The sequence below is a fragment of the Elephantulus edwardii genome, unplaced genomic scaffold (assembly GCF_000299155.1).
Source record: "Elephantulus edwardii isolate Elephantulus edwardi_28Jun2011 unplaced genomic scaffold, EleEdw1.0 scaffold00001, whole genome shotgun sequence".
NCBI classification, from domain to species: Eukaryota; Metazoa; Chordata; class Mammalia; order Macroscelidea; family Macroscelididae; genus Elephantulus; species Elephantulus edwardii.
Window position 1 is genome coordinate 15,609,449 of NW_006399751.1, and position 10,841 is coordinate 15,620,289.

General features: G+C 37.6%; 1 protein-coding gene across 1 annotated transcript in view; it reads right to left on the reverse strand.

The window, feature by feature from the left end:
• Nucleotides 1-10,841, reverse strand: part of CCDC150 (coiled-coil domain containing 150) — a 113,599-nt gene that overhangs the window by 23,209 nt on the left and 79,549 nt on the right. Inside the window, exons 18-19 of the mRNA XM_006878926.1 lie at nt 6,774-6,902; nt 4,471-4,640 (exon numbers count right to left, since the gene is read on the reverse strand). Coding sequence (XP_006878988.1) covers nt 4,471-4,640; nt 6,774-6,902 — 299 coding nt within the window. The remainder of the gene's footprint in view (nt 1-4,470; nt 4,641-6,773; nt 6,903-10,841) is intronic.

Below are 10,841 nucleotides of genomic sequence, written 5' to 3' on the forward strand. Positions count from 1 at the left end.
AGCATGTACTCGCAACATCACAAAGATGGCCAAGAGAACAAAAAGATATGTCTTGGAGGGGGTGCAGTTGGAGTGCTTTTTGGAGGCAAGAATGGTGATACTTTGCCTTATATACTTTGGGCACATTACTCGGAGGTGATATTTCTGATCCTGGGAAGGTGGAAGGTTGGTGAAATATAGGAAGACACTCAACCAGGTGGACTGACATGGTGACTGCCACAATGGTCTCTTGTGTGTTGGGGAGTGTGAGGATGGCACAGGATACAGGGTTCAGCTCTTTTGTTCATAGGGTCGGTATGAGTTGTACTCAACTTGATAGCACCTGACAACAAATATCTATCTTAAAAAAATACAGTAGCTCAAAGGTGCATAGACTATCCAAGAGTTGGCAGATGACAGTAGTAAGTAGCCTCAACTTCAGGTTAAGACACTAGGGTTCTTAGGTATTAAACAAATTGTCTCTTCTATGAGTTAATTTTCCTTAATACACTGCACTCTCAATACTCTCAATATTGCTAACGTTATGAGCTAAGTATTTTTATACCAGTAACAATATATCATTATTAGAAAAAAAATCAGTATATATCATCTCCATATGGATATTTTCTTCTGAGAACTTTACTTCTATATACAATAGCTACCTTGATTTTTATTGTTATTGTTGTTGTTATGTGCCATTGAGTCTCCTGCAACTCATAGCAACCCTTTGTACAACAGTTTTAAAGTTTACCCTTTCCTGAGACAGTCTCACTATCTCTGACACGCCTACACCCATGGCCCTAGTTACAGTATCACCCCATCTCATCTGAAGTCTTCCTCTCCTTCTCTGTCCCTCCACCCTTCCAATCATGATGTTCTTCTCCAAGGATTGGTCCCTCCTGGCCACCTGTCCAAACTATGTGAGATGGAGCTTCAAAATCCTAGCTACCAAGGAGAAACTTAGTTTCACCCTCTCGCAGACAGACCGATTTGTGTTCTTGGAAGGTCCATGGTTTGTTAAAGACTCTTCTCCAGCACCACAACCCAAAGGCATTGATTCCTCTGTTGTCCTTAGTCATTGTCCAGCTCCCTGATGTATAGCAAGTAATTGTGAAGACCATGGCCTGGATCCAGCACACCTTAGTGTCTTGACTGACATTGTTGCTTCTCAGTACTCTGACAGCACATAGCGTAATTTGTATTTTGATTTCCTCGCTGCTGATGCCAAGAGGGTTGATTGTGGAGCCAAGCAAGCTGTAATTGTTAACAACTTCAATCTCTTCTCCATCTATCATGGTGCTGACAATTGGCCCAGTGGTGAGAATCTTTGTCTTCTTGATGTTGAGCTTCAATCCATATTGAACACTACAGTTCTTGACGACCTGTAGCAAGTGCTTCAGTTTCAGCAAGCAAGGTTATGTCATTTGCATAACATAGGTTGTTGTTGAGTCTTCCTCCAATCCTGATGCGACATTCCTCCTTATAAAGCTCAGCCTCCCAAATGATCTGTTCTGTATATAGATTGAGAAGGTATGGAGACAGGGTGCATCCCTGATGCTATCCTTTCCCAATTTTGAACCACGCAGTATTTCCTTGCTCTGTTCTAAGGACTACTTCCTGGTACACGTATAGGTTTCACATAAACACAATCAAGTGTTCTGGGATTCCCATTCTCCTCAAGGTAAGCCACAGTTTGTTGTGATCCACACAGTCAAATGCCTTTGCATAGTCAATGAAACACAGACATTCCTCTAGTACTCTTTGCTCTTCCTAGATGCATCTGACATTGGCAATAATGTCTGTAGTGCCACAACCTCTTCTTCTAAACCCAGCTTGTACTTCCGGTAGTTCTCTGTCAGTGTACTGTTCCAGTCATTCCTGGATCATCTTCAGCAGGATTTTGCATGCATATGATATTAGTGATATTGTTTGTTAATTTCCACCCTCTGTTGGGTCATTTTTTTTTAATGGGAATAAATATGGATCTCTTCTAGTCAATTGGTCAGGTAGTTGTTCTCCAAATTTCTTGGCTCAACCTGGTGAGCACATCCAGGGCAGTATCTATTTGTTGAAATATGTCAATTGCCATCCCACCAGTTTCTGGGGTTTATTTTTTTGCCAAATCCTTCAGAGTAGCTTTAACTTTCTCCTTTATCACCATTATCTCTTGATAATGAATTATTTTTTTAAATTCTTCTGTGTTAGCTAATTTTTTTGGTTCAAGACTGTATACTCCTTCCATCTTCTTTAAATGATTCCTGGATCATTCAATACCCTACCCATAGCATCCTTAAGTATTGCAACTCACAGCTTAAATTTGTTTTTTTAGTTGCTTAAGTAATGCTGAGTGCGTTTGGCCATTTTGATTTTTCAACTTCAGATCCTTTCACATTTGCTCTGTCTTCCAGAACTGACCTTTGAAATCTTCTACTCAGCTCCTTAACTTCTTGATTTCTTGCCTTTGCTTTGGCTTCTCAGCACCCTAGAGCAATATTCAGAGTCTCTTTGACATCCATTTTGGTCTTTTCTTCGTCTTCCTCTGTCTTTGTAATGACTTTTTTACATTATTCCTAGATGGTATTCTTGATATCCCTCACACAGTTTATCAGGTCTTTGTTCATTAGTGTTCAAGGCCTCAACTCTGTTCCTGAGTTGGTTTTTAAATTCAGGGGGGATAGACTCAAGATAAAATTTTTATTCCTTGCTATGATTTTATTTTCTTTAGCTTTAATTTGAACTTACACATGAATAGTTGATGGTCTGTTCCCACAATCCGCACCTGGATTAGTTTTTACTGCTGACAATGAACTTCTCTAACAATAGCTTCCACAAATGGACTGATCTGATTACTGTGCTGACATCCATGTGTATAACCTGCCTTTATGTTTCTTATAAGAAGTATTTGCAATGAATAAATAATTGTGCAGAATTCTAACATTCTATCCCCAGCTTAATTTCTGTCATCAAATCCATGTTTTCTGACTACTAATCCTTCTTTTTGGTTCAAAGCTTTCGCATTCCAGTCATCCATTATTCTAATGCATCTTGGTTGCATGTTCAATCAGTTTCTGACTGCAAACAATGGTATATAACCATTTTTTTTTAATTGCAGGAGATGGAGTGGTTTGCTTCACTTTTATAAAATTTTAAAAATTTTGTACGGGTTTACTTACAAAGTTCATATATATTGTTTTTCAAACTGGATTTCCCTCCATTTCCTTAATCCATCTCTCCCTCTCTCCATCAAATTGTATGACCCTATGATTTCTCCCACCTCCTGCCCATTCTTTCACCAATCTGCTCCCACCCTCCCCACCTTACATTCTCATACATGTTTTACTAGTTATGTGTTTCTACAATAATGGTCTTATACAGTATTTGTCCTTATAGGACTGAGTTAGTTTACTTAGTATAATGCTCTCCAGTCTCTTCCAAGTTCAGAAGTAATTTACAAAATCATTGCTCTTGTGAGCTGTATAGTAGTCTGTCATGTGAATGTACCATAGTTTTTCAATCCATTTGATTGTGGTTGGATATTTAGGCTGTTTCCATGTTCTTATAACGGTGAATAATGCTGCTATAAACATTGGTGTACAAGTCCCTATTTGTGCCTCAGTTTTCATTTTCTCGGGGTTTATTCTAAGTTGAATGTCTATGTTCAGCTTTTTGAGGATTCCTCCAGAGTGGTTGTACCATTTTACAATCCCACCAACAGCATATAAGAATTCTTATCTCAGCACATCCTGACTAACATTTATTACTTGCTATCCCGTTAATGTTACCATTATTTTAAATATAATTTCCATGAACTATTTTTTTTAAATCCAAAGATAATACCCTTTTGTCATGTAGCAAATAAAAACAGTGACGAAATAAAATACATTTGTTCTCCTATAGTATAGAGGCAAAAGTCACCATTAATATACATATTACAGTATACTGTTAAAGGTCATATTAAACTTTGGTCTGAAACCTGACCTAACCTAGAACCAAAAGTTTGAGAACACAAAAGGGAAATTTTTGCGCAGTCTTTGAAACTTACTCAAAAGAATTTCCTTCTTAAACTTGGCTAGATATAGTTCTTAGGATGATTCTTCTAAGATAATGCTTAACCTTGAAAGAGGCTTTAACAGATGAACAATTATGTCAAACTAAAGTAGGTGGTTAACCTCAGTTATCTTGACAACTATGATTCTGTAGTCCCAAAGAGAGTAAGGAAATTAAATAGTAAGAAAAACAGTAAGAGTAACACCACAATATATTTAATGGATTTTTAAGATACATAGTCTTACATCACTAGATTAAAATTTCCATTTTTGAAAATGATATCAATTTCTAATTTGAAATCTCCCCTAACTTGCTGTTTATTTCTACATTGAGGACTAGTCATTCACAAAGGAAACAGTGTAAAGTGACTTCCTTTCCTTTGTGTACATCGCTCCTTAAGACAAGGCAGTACAGTATCACGGAGAGAAAAATCATCTCAGGTACCTTTCTTTCTTGAGGCCTGCAATCTCTGAATCCCTCCGCCCAAGCTCTATTTGTACTTTTTCGAGAGCACCTTGCATCTTACTGTGAGAAGCCAGCACATTCTCCAGCATGATTGTAACTTTGCAGTTGTCTTCCTTAGCCTCTGCTAATTGTCGCTGAAAGTTTCCCACCTTTATTGAAAAGAAACAAGAAAAAGATATTTGCTCCTCCTTAATAGCTCTTGTCTCACTTCTGAGATCCTAGAAAAAGGAGGATAGGACCTAAGCACAATTAAAAAAACCTAACACAACAACACCAAAAAACCACTAGGAAAAGTCAAACTATATATTATCTTTAGTTTATTTGTTAACTTACTGTGATTCTGGTAAAAAGAAAATTAGGCCACAACTCCAGTGATAGTAATTCTGCAGTGCTAGTCAACCATTATCATGTCACTGTGCTACTCTGCTATTATCACTGGAGACACTAAGATCAACAATTTCTTGGGTCCTGAGGTGTTTCCAGGCTTAATCTGGAAATAACTTAATGTAAGTCTGAATTGACACATAGCTGACCTTCCATTGGAGCTTCCACTGGGGCTACAACTGTCTTGGGGGAAATTGACTATTCTATGGCAGTTTTGAATTAGGTTATTTCAATATCCTCTTGTAAAGACTCTCAGGACCAGGGCCACAAGGACGCCTGTCCTGAGGGTGTTGGGAGGAGGTATGCCCAGCTGAGCAAGGATATGCATGATAGAAAGGCCTGCTTGCTAGTATGGCCTAGGAGCTGAGAGGGCTGCCATGCACTGAAGATGGGAGGGATGTGTTCTCTTCCAGCGACCCACTAAGGTTTTGTCTATGTGTTTCCTGATCTGTATTCTGAGTTGTATGTTGACATTGAGTAACTTTTAGTTTATTAGTTTCATAATAAACCATTTCACTGTTGCTGTTGATTTTCTTCTAGTCGAGCATCACTCTTAGCGACCCTATGAACAAAAGGCCCGACGTCCCTCTACAACTATCAACATTTATAATAGTTCATAGAGTTTCTGGAGGCATGTTATTTAGAAAGTGGATGCCACCCCTTCTTCCAGCTGTAAGTATGGTTTGTAAGTTCTGTATGACCATTGCAACAAATGATCACAGCCAGCAGAACAGTAGAGAATCCTGTGGGGAGGATGGCTGGTATGAGAATTAGTAAAAAGCTTGGAGACTAGAGGTATGTCTGACCTTCATCTTTCAGAGATCTAATTTGGGCTGATCTTGATTTGCATTATTCCTCATGAAATTAGACAGGTTCTGATTATACAAATGTCATTCTACAGGAAGAGATCTCTGTTCTCACTAAGCTGATAAATTGCTAAGTAGAAAGTACTTAGTGACAATTTAAGATGAAAGTGTAATCATATTTAAAAAATCCTCAAACTCATTGTCATCAATTTGGAATCGACTCATAGATGACCCCTCAGCAGGTTTTCAGAAGCTGTAATTCACATGAGAGGAGACTGTCTTTGTTCCCTGAACCAGGTAGATTTGAACCACCCACTCTGGATTGGCAGCACCTACTTAGTAGGCCAGCAGATCTCCAGTCACACTAATAAAACATAAGGAGGAAGGTTATGGAATCTCTGGGTGCTATGAATGAACTAAGCTGCTGAACTAAAGGTGAAGGTTTAAGCCTCCTCAGAAGCAGAGGCAACTCAGAAGAAAGGCCTGGTAATCGATTTCTGAAAACTCAGACACTGGAAAACCATTCTGCTCCACGACATACAGTGTGACCATGAGTCAGAATCTCCTCAGTGGAAACTTTTTTCAGGTAAGTTATTACCAGTCATATTTGTTTCAACAGAAAAATTGGGACTTTTTGACTATTTTAAGATAAAAATTTCAGTAGTTATTGAGAAGTAAATAATGTAATTATTTTTCTTTCTATTGGGATTAGAGTTAAAGTTTACAAAGCTACTTGGTTTCCATTCAACCATTCATACACAATTTGTTTTATGACATTAATTATACTACCCATATTGTAACTGCACTCTTCCCACTTTATTCCTGTGATTCTCATTTCCATTAAACCTCCTATTCTAATTTTTCCTGCTTTCTGAGCTTTACCTTTGGGAAAATGCTAAAAAAAATTTCTTGCAAAGGAAATATGTTTAAAGTACTCTAGTTATTTTCCCTTTTGGAAAAAAAAGTCTTCTGATTAATCCTCCTTCTGAAAGAAGAAGAAATTACAAGAAATGAAGAAATCTGGTTCATAAAAGACTTCCTAAGCGGCTCCTCTCAATCACAGACTCTCACGAGGACTGATGCCTTCATTACCTTCTTGTTCTCTCTTTCCTCCAGAGCCTCAAGATCCTCTTTCAACTTCTGACTCTCTTTCAGGGCTGCATCACGGGTCTTCATTGCTACACAGAGATCCTCTTCATTCTTTTCAAGAACAGATTTCACCTTTCCCCAAACACATAAGTCATCAATTAGAACAAGAGCAGTTTAGAAACCTAATTAGAAATGTTCCATCAAATGTTTATCTACTACGATATATATATAAAAGGAACTTTGTCAGCTATAAAATCACCAAATATCTGTATAAATGAACATGAGCAAACCTCACCAAAGTGCATTATCAAAGAACTAGATTCTTTTTGAAAATATAATTGAAATGCATGAAAGTGTAATAAAACTAAGATGAATAAATATTACATAGTAGTAAAGAAGTAGTTTTACTGCAGAAGGATCTTATTAGAAATATTGGAATTTTATGTTTCTTAAACACTTTTAGTATACTTATTTGATTGCTTCAAATGATCAGTTTACTATTTTAAATATTATTCTTTTCATCAGTTAAGTCTGAAATTATTATAAGCTTTTAGAAAGCTGTAAAAACAAAGACTCAAAGGTACCTTTCACCATGCTTCTTCTCATGATGACATCTTATATTGTCATAATATCAAGATTAGGAAATTGACATCGGTATATTACTGTGAGAGTAACTAGACTATAGGACTTGTTTCATCATCTTTAAAACTTTCTTTTCATAGTGGTAAAAATATATAACAAAACATGTGACAAATACATAATTTTAATCTGTATTATTCCATTAATTTAATCTGATTCATTACCAAAAACTTAGTGTCCTTTAAGCAAGACTCCTTTTTCTTTCTTTTCTTCCTTTGGTAATGAAAAATAAATTTTGGTGTCTTTATACTTGTCTATAAGTGGGCTCACACAGCTGCAATTTTGTGATTTATTTCATTCAATATTATGCTTTCAAGGTTCATCCACGTTTGAGAAGGTATGAGGACTTCATTTCTCTCGGCGGTTGAGTAAGATCCCACTGCATGTACCTCATGAGGCTTGTTCATTTACATGTTGATGAGCATTCTGGCTGTTGTAAATAGTGCCACAATGAAGAGGTCTCTGTTCATGCTCCTGCTTCCAATTCTTTGGGATATATTCCTAGGATGGAAATGACCAGGTAACAGGGTAGAGTTTAACATTTTGAGGAACTACTGCACTGTTTTCCACACTCTGCATCATTTTGTATTCTTGGGAGGATTCTCATTTCTCCACATCCTTCCTAACACTTGTTATTCTCTGTTGCTGCTGTTTTGTAAATCATAGGCATTCTAATGAAGTGGGTAGAGAAATGATATCTTCTTGTGGTTTTGACTTACATTTCCGTAATGAGAATGCTCTTGTGGCACAGTCTGTGCAGAAGCCGTGGCTCTCTGTCAGTTCGAATCCACTAGTGGCTCCAAGAGGGAAAGATGGGCAATCACCGAAACACAATTCACATCTTCAGAAACACAAAGCTTCAAAGGTCAGCTCTAAATATGTTCCAACTGGACAGTGACAAGAGTAATAATGAAGTAAGAGAACTAACAGAAGATTTCAAAGGGCAGCTTGATAAGGATACAAAGCAAAGTACTGTAATGAAACATACAAAGACCTAAGACAGTGGTCAGAACAGAGCAAGGGACCACTGCATGGATCAAAACTGAGAAGCATGTGTACACTGGGGATGTGTCCTATCTCCATACCTTTTCAATCTATATGCAGAACAGATTATCCGGGAGGCTGGGTTCTATGAGGAAAAATGTGGCATCAGGTTTGGAGGAAGACTCATCAACAATCTTTGTTATGCAGATGATACAACCTTGCTTGCTGAAACTGAGGAGAAACTGAAGCACTTGCTGCAGAAGGTCAAGGATTACAGCCTTCAATATGGATTGAAGCTCAATATCAAGAAGACAAAGATTTTCAGCACTGGGCCAATTGGCAGCATCATGATAAACAATGAAGAGATTGAGATTGTTTACAGCTTCAGTTTGCTTGGTTCCACAGTCAACTCTTGGTACCAGTATCCAGAAAATGAAGAGATGAATTTCAGTGGTAAAGTCTGCTGTCAGAGAACCTCTCCAAAGTACTGAAGAGCAGTGATGTCAGTCCGGAGACTAAGGTGTGCCTGATCCAGGCCATAGTCTTTGCAATTACTTGCTATGTATCAGAAAGCTGGACAATGACTAGGGATGATAGAAGGAAAGTACTGAATATACCATGGACTGCTAGGAGAATAAACAAGTTCATCCTGGAGAGGGTGAAGCCAGGCTGGTCCTTGGAGGCAAGGAATCTGAAGCTCTGTCTGACATACTTTGGACATTTTGCAAGGAGGAACCAGTCCTTGGAGAGGGATGTCATGCTTGGGAGGGTGGAGGGACAGTGCAGGAGAGGAAACCCTCAATGAGATGGATTGATTCCGTGACTGGGTAATGGGGGTATGTGTGTCAGAGACAATAAGATTGGCACAGGTTAGAGCAGGGTTTTGGGTTGTTATACACAGGGTCGTTATGAGTCTCAGGTGACCCAATGACATATAACAACAACATAGTTAGACAGCCAAAAGTTAAATACAACTGGTGTTTCTTAAGAATTGAAGAAATAATTAAGCCATGGGTTGCAATTGTGAAATAGTCTATAGAGAAAATTTTGAATGATGCACAAAATCAAAAGACGATGAAGAAATACACAAAGTCATATCCAAAAGAATCTGCTGATGTGCAACCATTTCAGGAAGAAATAGGATCAAGAAGCAAGGTTACCAAAGGAAGAAATCCAGGCTACACTGAAGGCATTGGTGAAGAACACAGCTCCAGGATTTGATAGGATACCAACGGACATGCTGCAACAAATGGATGCAGAATTCGATGTGCCCATTCATCTATACCCAGAAATTTGGAATAATGATACCTGCCCTACTAATGAGAAGAAGTCCATATTTGTGCTCATTCCAATGAAAGGTAATCCGACAGAATGCAGATATCACTGTTGCTGTTGTTATGTGCCATTGAGTCAGAACCAACTCATAGCTGACCCTACAGCAGATTGTAAGAAATAATAGATTGCATGGGAAGGAGACTGCTCATCTTTCCCCAGCCGAGCTGCTGGTGGATTCGAGCCACGTGCCTTTGGGTTGGCAGTGAAGCTCCTTACCCCTAGGACTTAACACCACCATCACCAGCAACAGCAAAGGCAAGTCGTTTATCATATATGTAACTTGCAAATATTTTTGCTCAATATGTCTTTTCATTCTCTTAACATCTTTAGAAAACAGAAATTGTTAATTTTTATAGTTTCAGTTATTTTTTTCTACATATATAAATAAGGTTTTCAATGGCAAAACTAAAAAGTCTTTGCTATCCCAATATCACAAAGACTTTAGAATAAAATTATTCTGGCTTAATTTTTTATATCTGGCATAAAGAATGGAAAGTGACTTTTTTTGAGGGGAGGGTGGGGAGCATATGGATGGCCAATTCTTCCAGCACTGCTGATTGAAAGATATTTGTTCTCTACATTACACTGAAAATGCACTGTTCAAAAAATTAATCATTTTGAATAAGTTATCCATTCCTTTTATATATAAAGAACTAAAAGCTAAAGTTAACAACCACCACCAAAAAGATCTCTTAGATACGCAGATTCCTTCCTTCCTCAAACTAATACCGTCATTTGTTAAGACTCATTTTAGAGTTGTTCTGTGTTTCCATAAGTGATACTTAAGTACATATTCTTTTTTTTAAGTACACATTCTTTATACCCCTCTTTGCATATAAGTATAATTGACTGTATTTTTCTGAACTTTGACTTTTTAGAAGCCATATATAAATAACTTGTATATATAAATCATACCTACAATTGTGTATACATACTGTGTGTGTGTATGTGTGTATATAATATATATGTATGTATAGGTTTATTTATGTATATGTATATTTATGTGTATGTATGTATATGCTTGCTGAAACTGAGGAGGACCTCATGTACTTGCTGCAAAGGGTCAAGGACTGCAGCCTTCAGTATGGACTGAGGCTCAATGTCAAGAAGACA